General features: G+C 39.8%; 1 protein-coding gene across 7 annotated transcripts in view; it reads left to right on the top strand.

Annotated features, from left to right (window-relative positions):
• Positions 1-219: 219 nt before the first annotated feature.
• Positions 220-19,854, top strand: part of CDKAL1 (CDKAL1 threonylcarbamoyladenosine tRNA methylthiotransferase) — a 661,934-nt gene continuing 642,299 nt past the window's right edge. Inside the window, exons 1-4 of one of the 7 annotated variants that reach the window (XM_081245693.1) lie at positions 228-281; positions 1,109-1,152; positions 13,210-13,384; positions 14,644-14,756. In XM_081245693.1, coding sequence (XP_081101819.1) covers positions 1,140-1,152; positions 13,210-13,384; positions 14,644-14,756 — 301 coding nt within the window. In that variant the 5' untranslated portion in view covers positions 228-281; positions 1,109-1,139. Of the gene's footprint in view, positions 282-309; positions 993-1,108; positions 1,153-2,861; positions 3,009-13,209; positions 13,385-14,643; positions 14,757-19,854 lie in introns of those variants that run through there. The other 6 variants (XM_081245694.1, XM_081245696.1, XM_081245699.1 and 3 more) reach the window with 6 other exon arrangements.

The following is a 19,854-nucleotide window of genomic DNA, read 5'->3' as shown; positions in this document are numbered from 1 at the left end:
GAACACCGTACCCGACACGTAGTAAGAGCTCAGGAGAAGTTAGCTATTAAACGATTCTAAGAACTCGAGGTCTTGAAGGTCTTATTTTCGTTCTGGCAACCAAAGGAATCGTTAAATGAAATCATTACTAAACCAAGTTGAACCTGAACGCGCATTTCCAGCGATGATGTAATTTGATCTCTCCGGGCCACCGTCTGCGAGCATGCGTAAAAACCCGTGGCGGGACGTAGGTGTCATGGCGAGCTCCATCTAAAGTCGCTGCAGTTTCCGGAGAGTGGCGTGTAGGTTCTCTTACTTCTGGCTGGTTTGTTATTTCCCGACTGCTGGATAAGGGTGGCGGGTGGATCAGTGTGGGGCAGAGTTTGGCCAGAGTTCCTTTTACGGCGGAGCCTTGTTTCCCCAGTTTTAGTCTTTCTTGGGAGGTTTGCTGGTTTGTTTTGCAGTTAAAAGAGAACTTACCAACTGGGCTGGGGGAATTGGGAGGCAGGTAGCGCTGCCAGAAGTGAGGACGGGTCTTTGGCCTTAGGTGCTGCAGGGCTGTAAGGAGTATTTAAGGGAACTTGTTGCTTATTGTCAAATCTAACTTCATTCGTTTTCCCACTTTCTGCGTTAGTTTGTGGGACGGGACAAGGTTTCACAGTCACCTAGCTTTCAGAGAGCTGTATCTCAGAAATTTAAACAAGTTGGTCTGAAGATTAGGTGTCTTGATTTTTCACTTTTCCTTCTTGTTTACTGGTAAAACCTCTTTCTGAATCTCGGGACGACACGTGTCTTTCGTGTGTCAGGTGATGTGGATACTTACTTTATTGCCATATTTCTGTTTTGTAGTTCTCGGTATTACTTGAATCACGCAGACGTGTTGTAGTGCTGGATAGTGTTTATTAACTACGGCCAGACGCTGGATCTCAGTCATAGCAAATGTGGCAGATGTTAACACACCTGGCCTAATCAGAAAGAAATTGGGAGTAGTATGGAACATTATTAACCCTGAGGTATAAAGTAGCCTTTTATGGAGTTTAATCCCTTTTAGGTAGTTTTAAAGAGTCCTTACTGTTGTTTTGTGAAGTTGTTGCGAGCTTGCTTTTTCTAATCAGTTTTTATTTTCCAGACTCATCTCTCAAGAAGATTTGAGGCTAATTATGAATAATCGAGGTACTCATTTATTTTAAGCCTTTTATGTTGGAGTGACGTGTTGCATATTATAACCTGCAGGAAGGTAGCCTAATTTTAATTTCTTAGTGATTTTGCTACCTTCATTATCTGGAAACGCCAAGATCTTCCTATCACTAAATCCAAGAAACGTTTTCATTCATTTTACTTAACTTTGCATTACCTGCATTAAGCAGCACTGACCATGTCCACCTCTTTCACATGCTCACTTCCTTTTCCTTTTGTGACCCACTGATTTTCTTCTCTAGTGGCTTCTTCATGATCTCCACTATAGGCTGGTTCTCTTCTGTATGGCAGGTAAATATGGAGTTCCTTAAGGCTTGGTCCTGTCTTCTTTCCAGTTAGAAGAAATTCTGTTCTCTTTCTCTGGGTGAGCTAATGCACAACCTCATCAACATTGTTGTTCTCTGTCTTTTTTATTCTAGCCATCCTAGTGTGTGTGACGTGGTGTCTCATTGTGGTTTTTTTTTTTTTTTTTTTTTTTTTTTTTTGCGGTACGCGGGCCTCTCACTGTTGTGGCCTCTCCCGTTGCGGAGCACAGGCTCCGGATGCCCAGGCTCAGCGGCCATGGCTCACGGGCCCAGCCGCTCCGCGGCATGTGGGATCTTCCCGGACCAGGGCACGAACCCATGTCCCCTGCATCAGCAGGCGGACTCTCAACCACTGCGCCACCAGGGAAGCCCCTCATTGTGGTTTTGATTTGCATTTTCTTGATAGCTAATGATGTTGACATCTCATCATGTTATTGGTCGTTTGTATATCTTCTTTGGAGAAATGTCTGTTCAAATCCTTTGCTCATATTTTTCATTGGGTTATTTTTCTGTTGTTGAGTTGTAAGTGTTCTATATGTATTCTGATACCAGACCTTTATCAGACATTTGATTTGCAAACATTTTCTCCAATTGTATGAGCTCTCTTTACACTTTCTTGATGGTGTCCTTTGAAGCATGAAAGTCTTAAATATGAAAGTCTTAAATGTAAGTCCAGTCTGTTTTTTCTTTTGTTGCTTATTCTTTTGGTGTCATAACTAAGAAACCAGTGCTTAAACTAATGTCATGAACATTTACACCTATCTTATCTTCTAAGAGTTTTATAGCATTAGTTCTTAAATTTAGGTCTGCAATCAATTGGAGTTAATTTCTGTATGTGATGTGAAGCAGGAATCCAACTTCATTCTTTGCATGTGGCTATCCAGTTGTCCCAGCACCATTTGTTGAAAACACTACTCTTTTACTCATTGAATTTTCTTGGCACCCTTGTTGAAAATCAGCTGACCAGGTAATATATTTTTGACAAGCATTCTAGATGATTTTTATTAAAGAATAACTCTAGGACAGTGATTCTCAAACTTTAGTGCACATCAAAATCACCTGGAGGGCTTGTTAAAGATTGCTGAACTTTACTCAGAGTATCTGATTCAGTAGATTTTGAGTGGGACCCCAAACTTTTCATTTCTAACAAATTTCCCCAGTGACCCTAATTGTGCTGGTGTGGGAACCACACTGTGAAAACTACTGGTGTAGGACTTTGGTTCACAACTGTGGCAACACACATGAGAATTACTGGAAAGTTTTAAAAAATATTGATGTCCAGGCTCCGTTCCAGCGATTGATTCAACTAGCGCAGGGCTCAGTTGTCGGTAATTTTCCATAGCTCCTCAGGTGACTATAATGAACACTCAAGACTGAGAACCTTTGCTGTAGGAGAACAGTGGTTCTCAATCAGATGTGTATAGTGGAATCACCTGGGCAGGTTTTACCTTCCCATCCTTAAATTCCACTCTGGAGAATGGGGCCTGGGTATTTGCTGTTCTAAAGGTCTCCTAATAAATCACCTCTGTAAGTAACCAGTACTCTATATTATTCTCTCTTCATCATTTTCAATATCTCCTTTTTTCACTTACTGTTTTTATTTCCTTCATTAAACTTGATTTCCTCTACCTTTGAGAAAAAACTTTATACGATCCTGTTGTTCCATTTAGCTACTATCTTGTTTTCCTTTTATTCTCAAAGTTTCATTATTAGTCACTTATTTAATAATTTCTGAAGGCTAACAATTCCATTTACCAGTTTGTTGGCAGTAAGAACTTGAGCTAATTAATAGTGATGAGTGAGTTTGTTCCGGTGCTTATTATATGCAGCCAGGTTTAGGAACCTCTGCATTATATATTTGTCTCTTTTGTCTCCCTGGAGTGAATTTCTGGAAATGGAATTGCTGGGCAAAAGGATATATGTTTTAAATTTTGATATGTATTGCCAGATTGCCCTTCAGAAAGGGTATGTCAGTTTTACCGTGCTTTCTGCTAACAGTTGGGTGTTTGTCAGTCTTTGTTATCTGTGGGGTAGATGGAAAATAACTCCTTGTTTAAACACATGCCCTTAGTGTGTTTGAGCATTCTTTCCTATGCTTAGCGGCTATTTGCATTTCTGAAGTGTGTTGCCGGTTTTGCCTTTGCCCATTTTTTTCTGGAATGTTCTTCTTTCTTAGGGTTGCCTTAGACTCTTGCATTATTTGTGCTTTGCCAATGGGGCAGAGCCATGTGGGGAGAGCTTGGTGTTGAGGGAGGGCCTAGGTTCTAATTTTAGCTCGATCAGTGGACAAATCTGTTAGCTCCTCTGGACTTCAGTTCTATAAAATAAGAGGCTTAGCAGTGTTCCTTGCTTCCCTAACTCTGATACTGTATGTCTACTGCAGTGGACCCCTCTCATCTCTCTTCTTCCGTACTGTTTCCCTTCAGTGGATCCATAAGCAATTGTGTATGGGATGTAAATATTGTGTAATTAAAAAAATTAATATATGTCATTCAATTTATAATCCTTCAGTAGTTCTTTAGTAACATTGAAAGGCACTACCTGGTCTTAGCCTTTCTCACTTAACTGTTATTTCATAGAGTCATAGTTTATAGAAGAAACCGTAGGGGTTAGGTATTTATTTCACCTTCCCACCTACTGTAAGAATTTCCTCCTGTGTTATAGAAAGACTAGCTAAATTCAGCTTAAGCAAGTGTTTATTTATCCATTCATTCAACAGATATTCTGCACCTGCTGTGTGCTAGGCATTGTTACAGGTGTTGTGGATATAGTGGTGAGAAAGAGATGACACCCTTGTTCTTTTGGAGCTTACACTGTAGTGAGAAAGACAGATGCAGTTATATACCTACCTGGAGTCAGGTAGGTAAGTGTTATGAAGAAAAATGAAGCATAAAGTGGGTTAGAGGCTGGTGAGAATGTGTGGGATGCCTAATCAGTGTGTGCTTATCTTAGATAGGGTGATTAGGAAAAGGCCTCTCCAAGGTGTCATTTGCGTAGAGAAGTAGGCAGCAAGGCATACGAATATCTGGGGATGATATTCAAGGCAGAGGAAGAGCAAGTGTGAAGGCCCTGAGTCAGAAGCTAGTTTGGCGTGCTCAGAGGACGTCTGAAAGATTATTACAGCTGGGGCAGAGTGGGAGGTAGCAGAGGGGGCATATTTTGTTAGACTGGGTAGTGTACAGTAAAAAGTATTTATTGAGAAGCTGCAGTGTGCTAGACAGTTCTAGGCACCACCTGGGATAGAGCAGTGAACAAAGCACCCAAAAGCCTTTACCTCCCCCTGCCCCCCCATCCCCCTGAGAGTATATATCCTAGTAGAAAGAGATAGTAACAAAATAATGAAGATATTTTCATGGAGGAAGAAATTTTCCTCTACCCTTCTAGGTTCTTCTGGCTGGTCTAAGAATTAAACTGACAGATTAACAGGAGGCAAATCAGGCGAAAGTGTAATAACATGTATACATGGGAGAGACCCAGGCAAACAGTAACTCTCCCAAGTGGTTGAAACCCTTGCCTTAAACCCTTTTGTCTTCAGCTAAAGACAGAAGAGGATCTTGGGGGTAGTGGTTTGGGACCTCAGAGGGGAGGAAGGCAATTGCCATGCCATGGAAAAGCAAATGTTTGGTTACAGAGGAATTTTAACAAACAAACTTTGCTAGGTTCCTCCCCGTCTGCACACGTAGTTCATACTCCAGTTATCTGTGGTGATTACTCCCTTCCTGGAACAGGTGCTCTGTTTACGTTCTTTTAGGCATTTACGGGGAAGGTCAGAGTTTCTTCCCGAATCTTTTGATCCTTGATTGTTTTCAGCTCAAAATAATCTGCATGGCAAGCAGACATTTTGGGGTGGCAAGTTTGCTCCCCTGTAATATCTAAGCAGGTGGTGAAGTGCTGTGGTAAGGAAACAAGGCGGGGAAGGCGGACAGGAGGTGTGTGTACGTGGTGAGGTGGGAGTTGCTCAGGAAGGCCTCACTGGTGACATTTGAACAAAGTCCCAAAGGGCTTGAAGGCATTCCAGGCAAGACGAAGACCTTGAGATGAGTGTGTGCCTGGTGGGTGTGAACTAGCCAGGATGCCCGTGTGGCCGAGTGGAGGGAGAGGGGAGAGCAGTGGGAAGTGGGGTCACAGAGGTAACAGGAAGCTGATTATGTACTAGTAGAACTCTGTAGCAGTTTTTACTCTGCGGCTTTTTACTCTGAGATGGAATACCAAGGGAAGGTTTTGATCAGAAGCCTGAGAAGAATTTCGGTTTTAAAGGGATCCCTGGCTTACGTGCTGCAAGTGTCCTTCGGGAATTAAGGGTAGAAGCAGGGTGACTATTACAGTAATCCAGGCAAGAGTTAATGTTGGTTTGGACCAAGAATGTAGCAGTGGGTATGGTCAGAAATAGATTCTGAATATAGTTGGAAGGTCAAGCCAGCAGGCTTTTGTTGGTGGATTGGATTTAGGGTGAAGGAAAGAGAGGAGTCAGGGATGGTTCCAGGACTTTTGACCTGAGTGGGTGGAAGGTTGGGATTGCCTTTAAGTGAGATGGGGAAAGTTGTGGGAGGATCTGGTGTGATGTTGTTGGTTGCAGGTGGGGTAAGGTGGGGAGAGGATCAGGAGTTTTGTTTTTGACCTTTTAATTCTGAAATAACTATTAGACATTCAAGCAGGGGTGTTGAATAGGCAGTTGGACATCTGAGCCTGAAGTTCAGGGGAGGACTGGGGCTGGTTATATAAGCATACAGTTGGTCTTGCAAGGCCTTGGGACTGGATGAGATCACCTAGGATGTGTCTGTAACTAGAAAAGAGAAGTCCTGTAACGGAGCTCTGGGGGCATTCCGAGGTTGAGAAGTTGGAGAGATGAGGAGGAACCAATAAAGGAAACTTGGGGAGTGGTTGACATGGTAGGAGGAGAACTCAGAGTGTGCGATTCCAGAAGCCAGTGAAGAAGATCGCTTTAGGGGGGATGCATGGAGTGGTTGACATGGTAGGAGGAGAACTCAGAGTGTGCGATTCCAGAAGCCAGTGAAGAAGATCGCTTTAGGGGGGGATGCACGGAGTGGTTGACATGGTAGGAGGAGAACTCAGAGTGTGCGATTCCAGAAGCCAGTGAAGAAGATCGCTTTAGGAGGGGATGCACGGACCGTAGTGTCAGATGCTGCAGACCGGGTCAGGCGAGATGGCTGAGAATTGACTGCCATGTACACTGTTGTGAGTCACTGAAATCAGGACAGCAGTTTTGGTGGAGTGGTCGGGGTGAAAGCCCGGTTTAGTAGAGAATGGGAGGGGGAAATTGGAGACAGTTCTTGCAAGGAGTTTTCTTTTAAAGGAGAGAAATGTGGTGGAGACAGTAGGTAGAGGAAGTGGGGTCCGGATAAGGTTTTTGTTTTTCAAATGGGAGAAATAACAGTATGTTTATACCCAGATAGTAATGATTCAGTAAAGAGACAATTAGCGATGATGCAAGAAGAGGAAGCATGGCTGGAATTCCGTGCTCGAGCAGGTCAGAGTAGAGGGATTGTTCTAAAGGGGGTGGGCAGTTCATTCACTGTAACAGATTGATATGTGGGTAAAAACCCATTTCCCGGTAAGAAAATGAAGTCATCCATGTGTACAGAATGTGGGAGGGGATCTGAGGGTTGGCTTCCTTCAGGCCTTCTGTTTTCAGTACCGTCTGCAACCGCATGAAGAGGAGACCTGTGAGAAATTAATTTTCAGAAAACTCCTAAGATCAGCGAGTTTAAGTTTCTTCACCACAGCGCTTCCCAGTCTTTGCTCTACTAATGCATACTGGGAGCCTGTAAGACGCAGACTGTCCCAAATTTATTTGACCACAGAACTGTTTCTTCACTGATAGTCAATAAATAGAACGAATTTGGGAAAGACTAACCTGGTTCATTTCACCTTACCTATAGTTTGCTGAGTCGGCCAGGGCTCTCATTTGCAAGAACAGAAGCCCCAACTCAAATGAATTTGAGCCCCAGAGGGAATTTATTAGCTCATGTGACTGGGCAGGGCAGGGCTGCATCTGGCTGCAGGCATTGGTTGGACCCAGTTGCTCAAATAATGTCAGTATTGCTCGTTATCTCTCCAGCTCTTAGAAGCCTTTCCTGCCTTGGGTAGGTTCTGCTTTGTGGCAGGCAAGATGGCCCCCAGTATCCTCAAGTTGCCAGCCTCCTAACTTAGTCACTTCAGTGAAAGAGAAGCCAGCTCTCCTGTTAGCCCTGGCATAGAAGTTCTCGTGATGATTCTGATTGGCTCGGCTTGTCATGTCCAAACCTGAACCAGTCATTGTGGCCCAGAGGATGAATTACTCTGGCACATGGGTCTCATGTGCCATGGCTGCATCTGGGGAAGGAGGAGGCCTGTGACTGACAGTCCTACCCTGACCATGTGGTATGGGTGTTCACTATAATTTAAACAGTTCTTGATTGATTGCCATCTGGGTTATTTCTGATCTTTTGTTCTTCTGAGCAATGTAAAGCTAGCTGAGATTTGAACACAGATTTGTCTGATTTACACGGCCTAGTTTGTCATACATGTAAAGAGTGCATTACAGCCAAGGGCACAAAATGAGCCTGGCTGGAAATACTCTGTTAATGTAAAGATGGGAATCTGACAAATGAAGAGAAGGAAAATTCATCAGAAAGGCTTGAGACCAGAGGAGAGTGTAGGACCCTTAACACTGGTTTAGGCGACCCGGATGAAAAGTGGTCATTCTGGGTAATTAAGTAGGCCGTAGAGTCTCGCACAGCACGTGGGCTCAGGCTCATCTGCTGTGGAGTCTTTGAGCTGCTTTGGGTAAGTTAGCTTCTCTGTGTTTTAGATTACTCTTCATTTTTTTTTTTTTATTTGGCTGTGCCACGCAGCTTATGGGATTTTAGTTCCCCGACCAGGGATGGAACCCAGGTCCTCGGCAGTGAGAGTGCGGAGTCTTAACCATTGGACAGCCAGGGAATTCCCTAGATTATTCTTTAAAGTGAGTATAACACCACCACCTACCTCCTGGAGTTGTTGTGAATGGTTAATGAGATGATGCTGTGAAGCCCTTGCTTCCTGTCTGGACACAGTATTAGTGGAGGTCTGCCAGTAAGTGTCTTCAAGTATCGGCAGACCTCATTTTCTTTTGCTTCGCTTTATTGTGCGTCACAGATGTTGCCTGTTTTTGTTTTTACACATTGAAGCTTTGTGGCAGCCTGGCATCCAGCATGTCTGTTGGTGCCATTTTTCCAACGGCATTTACTCTGTGTCTCTGTGCCACATTTTGGTAATTCTCGCAGTATTTCAAACTCTTTCATTATTGTTATATTTGTTATGGTGATCTGTAATCATTTATCTTTGTTACTGTTGTAATTGTTTTGGGGCGCCTTGAACTACGCCTGTATGAGATAGCGAACTTAATTGGTAAATGTGTGCTCCTACTTAAACCAACTGGCCCTTCCCCCATCTCTCCCCCTTTCCTCGTGCCTCCCTATTCCCTGAGACATACCAGTACTGAAATTAGGCCAGTTAATAACCTGGCAGTGGCCTCTAAGTGTCCAAGTGAAAGGAAGAATTGCATGTCTCTCAGTTTAAATAAACTAGAAGTGATTAAGCTTTAATGCGGAAGCTGAGATAGACTGAAAGCTAGGCTTCTTGTGCCCGTTAGCCAGATTGTGAATGTAAAGGAAGAGTTCTTGAAGGATATTAAAACAGATCCTCCAGTAAACACATGGATGATAAAAAAGCAAAACAGCCTTATTGCTGATATGGAGAAAGTTTGAGTGGTGTGGATAGAAGATCAAACCAGCCGCAATGTTCCCTTAAGCCAAAGCCTAATCCTGAGCAAGGCCCTAACTCTGTTCAATTCGGTGCAGGCTGATAGAGGTGAGGAAGCTACAGAAGAAAAGTTTGAAGCTAGCAGAGGTTGGTTCATGAGATTTAAGGAAAGAAGCCATCTCCATATGTAAAAGTGCAAGGTGAAGAAGCAAGTGCTGATGTAGAAGCTGCAGCAAGTTACCCAGAAGGACCAGAAGATCTAGCTAAGATAATTACAGTGGCTCAGTGCCTGGTTTCAAAACTTCAAAGGACAGACTGACTCCCTTGTCAGGGGCTAATATAGCTGATAATGATAAGTTGAAGTCAGTGCTCATTTACCGTTCCGGAAATCCTAGGGCCCTTAAGAATTATACTAAATCTTCCCTGCCTGTGCTCTGTAAATGGAACAACAAAGCCTGGATGACAGCACATCTGTTTATGACATGGTTTACTGAATATTTTAAGCCCACTATTGAGACCTACTGCCTAGAAAAAACATTCCTTTGAAAATATCACTGCTCATTGACAGTACACCTGGTCACCCAAGAGCTCTGATGGAGATATACAAGGAGATTAATGTTTTTCATGCTGCTAACACGGCATCCATGCCACAGCCCATGGGTCAAGTAGTAATTTTGACTTTCAAGTGTTATTATTAAAGAAATATATTGTATAAGGGTAAGCTGCTATAGATAGTGATTCCTCCGATGGATCCGGGCAAAGTAAATTGAAAACCTTTTGGAAAGGATTCACCATTCTAGGTGCCATTGAGGACATTTGTGATTCATAGGAGGAGGTCAAAATTTCAGCATTAACAGGAGTTTGGAACAAGTCGGTTCCAACTTTCATGGATGACTTTGAGGGGTTCAAGGTTTCATGGAGGAGATAACTGCGGATGTGGTGGAATTATCAAGAGAACTAGAATTAGAAGTGGAGTCTGAAAATGTGACTGAATTTCTGCAATCTCATGGTAAAACGTGGATGGATGAGGAGTTGCTTCTTATGGATGAGCAAGGAAAGTGATCTCTTGAGATGGAATCTACTCTTGGTGAAGATGCTGTGAAGATTGTTGAAATGACAACAAAGGATTTAGAATATTACGTAAACTTAGTTAATAAAGCAGAGGCGGGCTTCCCTGGTGGCGCAGTGGTTGGGAGTCCGCCTGCCGATGCAGGGGACGCGAGTTCGTGCCCCGGTCCGGGAAGATCCCACATGCCGCGGAGCGGCTGGGCCCGTGAGCCATGGCCGCTGGGCCTGCGCGTCCGGAGCCTGTGCTCCACAACGGGAGAGGCCACAGCGGTGAGAGGCCCGCGTACCGCAAAAAAAAAAAAAAAAAAAAGCAGAGGCAAGGTTTGAGAGAATTGACTTTAATTTCAAAAGAAGCTCTACTGTGGGTAAAATGCTGTCAAACAGCATTGCATGCTTATAGAGAAACTGTTCATGAAAAGAAGAGTCAATTGATGAGGCAAACGTCACTGTTCTCTTATTTTAAGAAATTCCCACAGCCACCCCCCTTCAGCAGCCACCACCCTGACCAGTCAGTAGCCATCAACATGGAGGCAAGACCCACCACCAGCAAAAAGATTATAATTCTCTGAAGGCTCAGATGGTGGTTAACTTTTTTTTAGCCACAAAGTATTTTAAAATTAAGGCATATACATAGTTTTTAAAGATATAATGCTATTTCACACTTAATAGACTACAGTATAGTGTAAACATAACTTTTATGTGCACTGGAAAATCAGAAAATTCATGTGACTCCCTTTATTATGACATTCGCTTTATTGTGGTGGTCTGGAGCTGAACCTGCAGTTATCTTTGAGTTATGCCTGCACGTTTCATTTTTCAGGTAGCTTTTTATCTTAAGTATTTTATTTTAACATAATTGTAGATTAACTTAGTTATAAAAATTATGTGGAGTTGCTGTACACTGTACCCAAGTCTCCCCCAAAGGTAACATCTTGCAAAACTGTAATATGTATAGTATCACAACCTGGATATCGACATGATGTGGTCAGGATGCAGAACACTTCCCATCATCACAAGGATCGCACACACTGACCTTTATAGTCACATTCACGTTCCTCCCACTCTATCCTCTCCTTAATCACTGGCAACCACTGTTTTGTCCCCCATTTCCATTATTTTGTTATTTCAATCTCAAGTATGTTATATAAATGTAATTATACAGTAGGTAACCTTTTGCAATTGGCTCTATTCACTGAACATAATTCTCTGGAGATTCATCCAGGTTGTTACATGTGTCAGTAGTTCATTCCTTTCTGTTGCCGAGTAGTATTCCATGGTATTGGATGTGCCTCAGTTTACTTAACCATTCAACCATTGAAGGGCATCTGGGTTGTTTTCAGGTTTTAGCTCTTACAAAGAAAGCTGCTGTAAATATTTATTTTAGGTTTTTGTGTGACTGTCTTAATATTTCTCCTGGATAAACACCTAGAAGTACAGTTGCTGGGTTGCATTGTAGTTGCATGATTAGTTTAAGAAAATGCCAAACTGTTTTCCAGAGCAGCTGTACCATTTTATATTCCCACGAGGACTGTATGAGTGATCCAGTTTCTCTACATCCTTGCCAGCATTTAGTGTTGTCACTGTTTTTTATTTTAGTGATAACTATGTAGTGATATCTCATTGTGGTTTTAGTTTATATTTCTCTGATGGCTAGTAATGTTGAATCTCTTTTCATGTGCTTATTTTTCCTTCTGGATCTTACGAATTTTTTCTAAAAGTTCATAGTTTTGTTTTACATTTTAGTCCAGGATCTGTTTGAATTAAGTTTTGTATAAGGTGTGAGACTTAGGTGGTTGTTCATTTATTTGTCTATAAATGTCCAGTTGCTCGAGCAGAAATTACTGAAAAGGCTATCTTTCCTTCACTGAATTGTGTTTTGCAGTTTTGTGTTTTTTTGGTGTTTGTGTGGAGTGGAATGGTTATTGCCTAAAAGCTTTCTGTCTTGTAAGGCTGCCACTTTTCTGGTTCTTTGGCAACAGAACAGTCTTTTGTTTTGTTGAGGGCTTTTATTGTCTGCACCTGTTGGCATTTCTGGGTTGCTGGCTTCTTCAGCTCCAAGTCTGGGATATAGGAGGCAAAACAAAACCCAAGGAGCTCACCATGGTGGTGTAACTTGGGTTGCAAGGTCCCTAGCCGGTCTGCCTTCTCTCCATCTTTCAAAGTGTTCTTATGTTTATTTTACGTATATGTCTGGAGTTCTAGTTGTACTTAGTGGGAGGGATAGGGAAAATATGTTTATTTCATCTTCCTGGAAGCAGTGTCCACATTTTCTTTTCTTAATTATAAAAATTTTGAACATTCAGGACAGTAGAATTGGATAATAAACAACAACATGTCTATTTCCTAGATTTAAGAGTTGTAAATGTTTCCCCATGTCTTAATATATTTTTTATTGTTTTAAAATAAATTATAGATGTAATATTTACCTCCACATATTCAGTGTGCATCTCTAAAAAAATAAGATTTTAATCGTAAAGACAATACTTTATATCTAATGATTTTTAGCAATATCCAAATACTATCTAATACCCAGTTCATATTCTGATTTCCCTAATTGTTCCCAAAATGTCTTACAGTTGTTTGGACAAAGTAAGACCTGATCAAGAGCATGAAGTGTGTTCATATTATCTTCTAAGTATCCTTTAATCTTGAACAGTTCCTTTCCTGCTTTTTTCTCCATGACCCTGATTTGTTGAAGAAATAGTTCCAGTTGAACCGTGGAATGTCCCACTGTCAATAAGATTTATCTGGTGTTTCTTTTACTGTATCTCCTGTATTTTCTGTAAACTTGAAGTTAAAATCTAAAGGCTTTATTAGATTCAAGTTTGGCGAGAATATTTCACGGGTGATGTTATGTTAAACAGATTTTCTGAGGGACTCATGTGCTTGAATCATTTATAACTTTTTTATGTGATAGAGAAGATGCCTTCTGCATCCTGTGATACATTCCTGGATGACATAGAAGATATTGTGTCACAAGAAGATTCAAAGCCCCAAGATAGGCATTTTGCGAGAAAGCACGTTGTTCCAAAGGTGCGAAGGCGAAATACCCAAAAATATTTGCAAGACGAAAACAGTCCACCAAGTGATAGGTAAGCTTTTCTTTTCTTTTGAAATTATATTCAGTATCATACCAGGGGAGAGGCTGGCACTACTGTATATGATATACATAATGTCTCTTTTAAAAAAAACCTTTGAAATTTTGAGAGGAAATATGTAGTGTTTTTTTGTTTTGTTTTTAATTTGAATGGTTTTAAATTTAGCAAAGTCATTGACTAAAGAAGAAAAAGATGTCAAATTGCATGTTTCTTAAAAGCAGGGCCTAGGGCAGTATTTGGCACAAAAATAGCTCCCCCCCTGCACCCTCCCCTGGCTGGATCTCTTTGCTGTTACAGTAGTTGGTGTGTAATTGTTACTCCCACATTAAAAATTTTATTGGAATTTGTGATTCTTATGAAATAGTGGTGGTTTGGGCATTTGGTTTTTCTTAGCAAATTTACAAATACTTGTGGATCATCTAAAGGCATTGGGCACAAATTATTGTGCTGTTTACACTGTTATATTAGGTCTCTAGTGAAATTCGAATACAACGTAGCCAGAAAGGAATATGCAGTTATATAGTTTTAATATGCTTATATTTGTTTACCTAGTAAATTGTTGAGAGTTTTAATACACTTGATTATTTTGTTTGGAACAGATTCATAAGATGTATGAATTTAAAATTTGCTTATATTTTAATGAATGAAGTTTATTAAGTTTGTCCTAAACATGTTGTTAAGGTAATGTCTATTTAATTATTAATTATTAGGGCAATCCAAGTTGAAAGTCCTTTTATTTCCTTTGTAAAAATATTACATTTTTCAGAACTCTATTTTTATATATGGAACGCTTTGAATAGTGCTGTAGAGTGACAGATTTTCATTTTGATTCGGTTATTTATATCTGTAAGTTATAAAATAAAGATTGTAACTAGTATATAGTAGTCTTTAGATGTATTTAACTTTATTTGCCATTGCTGCTGGAACCATTTTTTGTGCTATTGTTATTTGTTTGTACCTTTCCAGGAGTTGAACTTAGTGGTAATATTTAGTAGTATTGAATTTAAAATACAACTCAGAGAAAAGATATTTTTTATATAGAGTCTTAACTTAGAATTCTGTGCTGTTATTTTATCTTGTATTTAGATTTTTGGTGTAACAGCAGATTATGTATTAAGTTGGTGCATTTAATCAATAGCCTGTGAATGGACTGCAGTGAGTGAGTATTTTTGCATAATGGGCCCAGAAATTACCTAGTGCTTTTTATTTTAAAAATCCCTTAATGAGACTTTTTTTTTTTAATTCATTAACAGCACTATTCCAGGCATACAGAAAATTTGGATACGAACTTGGGGTTGTTCTCATAATAATTCAGATGGAGAATATATGGCTGGACAACTAGCTGCTTATGGATATAAAATTACAGGTAATGAGATCTGTAATGTATTTTATTGATTAAAATTTTCAGAGCTAAGTTTTTTAGAGATATCTGTTCTAACTTCAGCAACTAAAGGACATTTTAGCATAATTTGATGATTTTAAGGGAAAACAAAATGATACCTAATATATGTTGTCTAGATAACTACAGTTGACCCTTGAACAACACAGCTTTGAGCTGTGTGGGTCCACTTATCCGGGGACCTTTTTCAGTACATACACTGTTATGTTTACAATCCATGGTTGGTTGAATCCTAGGATGTGGAACCCTCGGATATGGAGGGCTGGCTACCGCACTTGAGGATATGCGGATTTTGGTCTCTGCCGCAGGTCCTGGAACCAATCCCCTGCACATACTTAGGGATGACTCTGTGTGTGTGTGTGTGTGTGTGTGTGTGTGTGTGTGTATAATATTAAAAAAAATTTTATTTTGAAATAAGTTTGGACTTACAGGAAAGTAGTAAAATTGAGAGTTTGTATATGTCCTTTATCCAGGTTCCCCTCATCTTAATATCTAACATAATTGTAGTATAATTAATAAATTGGGAAATTAGCATTAGCGCAATACTATTATCTAAACTACAGATCTTGTTTGAATTTTGTCAGGTTTCCTATTTATATCCTTTTTATGTTCCAGGATCCAATCTAGGATCTCACCTTATGTTTATTTCTAATGTCTCCTTAGTCTCCTCCAATCTGTGACAGTTGCTCAGTTTTTTCTCATCTTTTATGACTTTGACACTTCTGAAAGAAAATCGATTATTTTGTAGAATGTCCCTCACCTTGGGTTTGTCTGATAGAGTAAGGTAATTCTGATTACCTTAGATTGGAGTAAGGTAGTTACGCACGTTTGGCAAGAGCACAGGAGTGATACTATATCCTTCTCAGTGCATCACATCGGGCAGGGGGCTTCGTGATGTTAGTACACTACCCCTTGTCTGTCAGATTTCTCCACCGTAAAGTTACTATTCTTCTCATTGTAACTAATAAATATCCTGTGTCTCCTCAACCTCTTGCCTAGTAATTTTAGTATTTGATAATTTTAGTATCTATCAGTGGATCTTGTCTGCAACCGTTATTACTGTGATATTTGCCTAGTGGTGATTTTCTATTTTCTTCTTTTCTTCCACATTTATTAATCAGAGTCTTCTGTGAGGAAGGGCTGTCCTTTCCTCCCCATTTTATTTGTTGATATCAGTATGAACTCATGGATATTTATTTTATTCTATAGGTTATAGTTCAGAGCTATATTAATTAATTAATTAATTAATTAATTAATGATACGCAGGCCTCTCACTGTTGTGGCCTCTCCCGTTGCGGAGCACAGGCTCCAGACACGCGGGCTCAGCGACCATGGCTCATGGGCCCAGCTGCTCCGCGGCATGTGGGATCTTCCCGGACCGGGGCATGAACCCATGTCCCCTGCATCAGCAAGCGGACTCTTACCCACTGCGCCAGCAGGGAAGCCCTATTTATTTTCTTTCTTGTATTGTTCCAACTTTGGCCATAGGACCTTGTTTAGGCTGGCTCCTGTGTCCTTCAAACATGCCCCCATTCCTTTTTGAGCACTTCCTTATTTTCTGGCACCACAGGATATTCTAGTGTTGTATTTTCCCTTCTCCAGCCTCGGAAGCAACCACTTTTCCAAGGAATCCTGACCCCTTTCGTTAGGAGAATAGTGTTTAGAACCAGACCAGAGATCTGGGCACTAGTTGTGCTTATTGCTACTGTGAAGTATCAGTGCTTCGAGGTCCTCTCAGTGGACAGAGTTAGGAAATATATATGTATATGAACTGACACATACACACATCTGTGTCTGTTTCTGTTGTATGTACATTAAATGGGAACATAATTTGAATGCTTTGTGAGAGGCAGTGAATGGCTCAGTGCTTTATATGTGTTATCATGCTTAGTCCTTGTGATAAAAGGACATATTAGCATCCATTCATATAGGTGAGAATGGAGAGGTGGTTTCTTACTTTAAATTACATGGGCGGTAAAGTCTGTTGCTCCAAAACATTGCTCTTGACCACTAATCTGTATCACATAGCACATTGCCTTTGCATGTGTAGTTGGCTCATCCTAGCTTCAAGATGGATGTGAGGAGAAGGGCAGATTGGAAAGTTATTCCTTTCATAGCATTGTTTCCTTCAATACGTAAATAATTGTATGTCATTAACTCTGTTTTTGATAACTCATTCTTTTTTTTTAAAATTTATTTTTATTTATTTATTTTTGGTTGCATTGGGGTGTCGTTGCTGTGCGCAGGCTTTCTCTAGTTGAGGTGAGCGGGGGCTACTCTTCCTTGTGGCGCGCAGGCTTCTCATTTCGGTGGCTTCTTTTGTTGTGGAGCATGGGCTCTAGGCGTGCGGGCTTCAGTAGTTGTGGCACGCGGGCTCAGTAGTTCTGGTTCGTGGGCTCTAGAGCACAGGCTCAGTAGTTGTGGCGCACGGGCTTAGTTGCTCCACCGCATGTGGGATCTTCCTGGACCAGGGCTCGAACCCGTGTCCCATGCATTGGCAGGCGGATTCTTAACCACTGCGCCACCAGGGAAGTCCTGATAACTCATGCTTTAGACAGCAAAATCAGTCTTATAAAGATAAAAACACTCAATCTGCTTTTAGAATTACTTCTCTGTGTTCATTAGTAATTTTTGTATAATTTAGCCTGTACTTACCTTAATACATTCTGATGGTGCAGTTTGAAAATTAAGAAAATAGCCTTTAAGATAACTTCCTAAATATTAAAAAAATTCAGAGCTTGACTTATCCTAGGTGATATTTAATATCTAACACACGTTAATTCATTTTAGCCCATTAGTCTTATAACAGTACTCTTCTATGTAAAATAAGTCTTGATGTGTTTATACGAGAATATTAAACTTTGTTATGCAAACCTAATTTTCGTTTTTTATTTGGGAATAGTAAAAAGGGAAATTGGTTCCTTAATCACTTGAATGTGAAATTTATTTTTCTTGTTAATGTAGTTTATTTCTTTTATATGCCTGTATTACTTATATGTATTTGTATTAATTTTACATACTGTTGATTTTACCCACTTTAGAAATTTATCAGTTTTAATTCTAGTCTGGCTTGCATGCAGTAGACTATAGGACCACTTTCTTACTTGTCTAGATGCCATAGGCCCAGAAAATATAAACATTAGCTTCCTTAAAATATTTAATAAGGAAATCTCTACAGGTCTTTCATTTAGGTTAGATATATGAATGATTTCTGGATACATATGCCAGTGGTCTCTTTTGTTATTGTGGAATAATGGGAATTTATAAAAATTATTATTGCTTAATTGTTTATAATAATATTTCATTAATCACATGTAGACCAAAAATATTTTCATTTAACTCTGTAATTGATAAGAATGAGATATATAATAGATTATGTATAATGTACACAGAGGTTACTGAAAACAGTATACAGAGAAATTCAGAAATCTCAGTTACCAATGGTAGATATTTTTACTGTTTGGGGAGGAAAGAGAGATTAGGTATATACTTGAAATTGCTACTTCTAACTGTGTGAATCTAGGAGTATAATTACTCCATAGTAAGACCTCACAGAGGCTTACTCAGAGAAGTAAATGCTTGTTCGTTGCCTCTTTCAAATCCTTTTTATTTTGAGGAAAAGGGTGGTTTATAACTTATAAGATAATGCCTGCTTGTTTCTCATTTCAAAGAATGAAACCTGCTGAGGAAAAATGATGTCATTCTCTAAAACTCAGTTACCTGTTTGTGTTATGGAAAGCAGTTAAACTGTCCTTGTAGGTACAGTGGCTTTTTACAGAAGTATGATTTGAACACAAACATTTCATGAGTGTGTTCTTCAAGTGAGCAATTTTTATAGACTAACCCCCTCCCCCCCAAATAATGCTGCCTTGGTTATTGTTTTTGGATTATTTCTTTTGGAATGTTGGTAAATTATTTTCATTGTCCTCATTGGTGGCAGATCTTTATATCTTGAGAATATATTTAGTGTTTGAATGGTCACAGGTCATTTGAGGCCAAATCTGATGAACAAGTATCGTGGTATGATACTTATATGTAGGGACTCTTCATTACTGTGACATAAAATAGGATACATGCTGATTTTTCTGATCTCTACATTCTAGTTTTCTTTTTCTTCTTTAAATAGAGCATGGAAACATTTAGTTTTTTTTTTTTTATCTCATCTTTTCATCTCAAGGGGAATCTCCTCTTGTGATAGGAAACACAAAACTGTGTTTCAACCATCAGCCTACTAAGTGGCACTAGTTTTGATTCTGTACTAAATTGTGTGTTATCCTTACAAATTAAGTAGTGTTAATTTTGTTCTTGTTTAAATCCTGAGCAACGTTTTCCTTATGTTTGAGAGTGAACTTGCATGGTTGCTTAGATTCTTCACCTTTTACAGAGATAAAGAGAAAATCTAGTTCACTCTTGTGAATTCTAAGATACTTTGGCTCCAGGTCCTGACTTTTTTAGCCTGGTGTTATGTCAAAGTGAATGCCCAGTCATAGTTAATAACTTGCATGATAATCAAATTATTTTGATAAAAGTTTTAAGCTCAATTTTCTCACTGGTAGATGCGGGAAAACTTCATCTTTTTTTATCGTCTTTCTCTGGGAACTTTCGATCGTTTTTCATCCTGTTCCACTTTTGGCCTGACCTTTTCAGGTCACTTAAACTTCTTGTTTGCATTTCTTGTAGCATGTAAGTGGTAGTACTTCAACTCACATTAGTTGCAGTAATTTTTGTGAGTAAATGCTCTGGAGTGCTCAGTTGTATTAAGATGACCAGTCTTTTCAAAATTGCTGGCATTCTGATACTGAACAACTTAAAAATATTTTTTAGTTTTAATATTTTAGAATATTTTTTTCTAGGCCTTACTAATATTTTATACGGTCAATGTTTAATTGAACACATCCACATATTTGTCACTGTCTTTACTCTTCATTCCATCTTGCACCTCAGACCTTTATCTGGAATCTTTCTGCCTAAAGTACACCCTTCAAAATATTTTAGAATTTTTATGAGTGACAAATTTACAGAGACTAACAGATTTTCATAAACTTCACTTTTGCTTAATTGCTTA

The sequence above is a fragment of the Mesoplodon bidens genome (assembly GCF_964165515.1).
Source record: "Mesoplodon bidens genome assembly, chromosome: 10".
Classification (NCBI taxonomy): Eukaryota; Metazoa; Chordata; class Mammalia; order Artiodactyla; family Ziphiidae; genus Mesoplodon; species Mesoplodon bidens.
The sequence above is the reverse complement of the archived record's forward strand: the minus strand, read 5'-3'. Positions and strand labels throughout refer to the sequence as shown.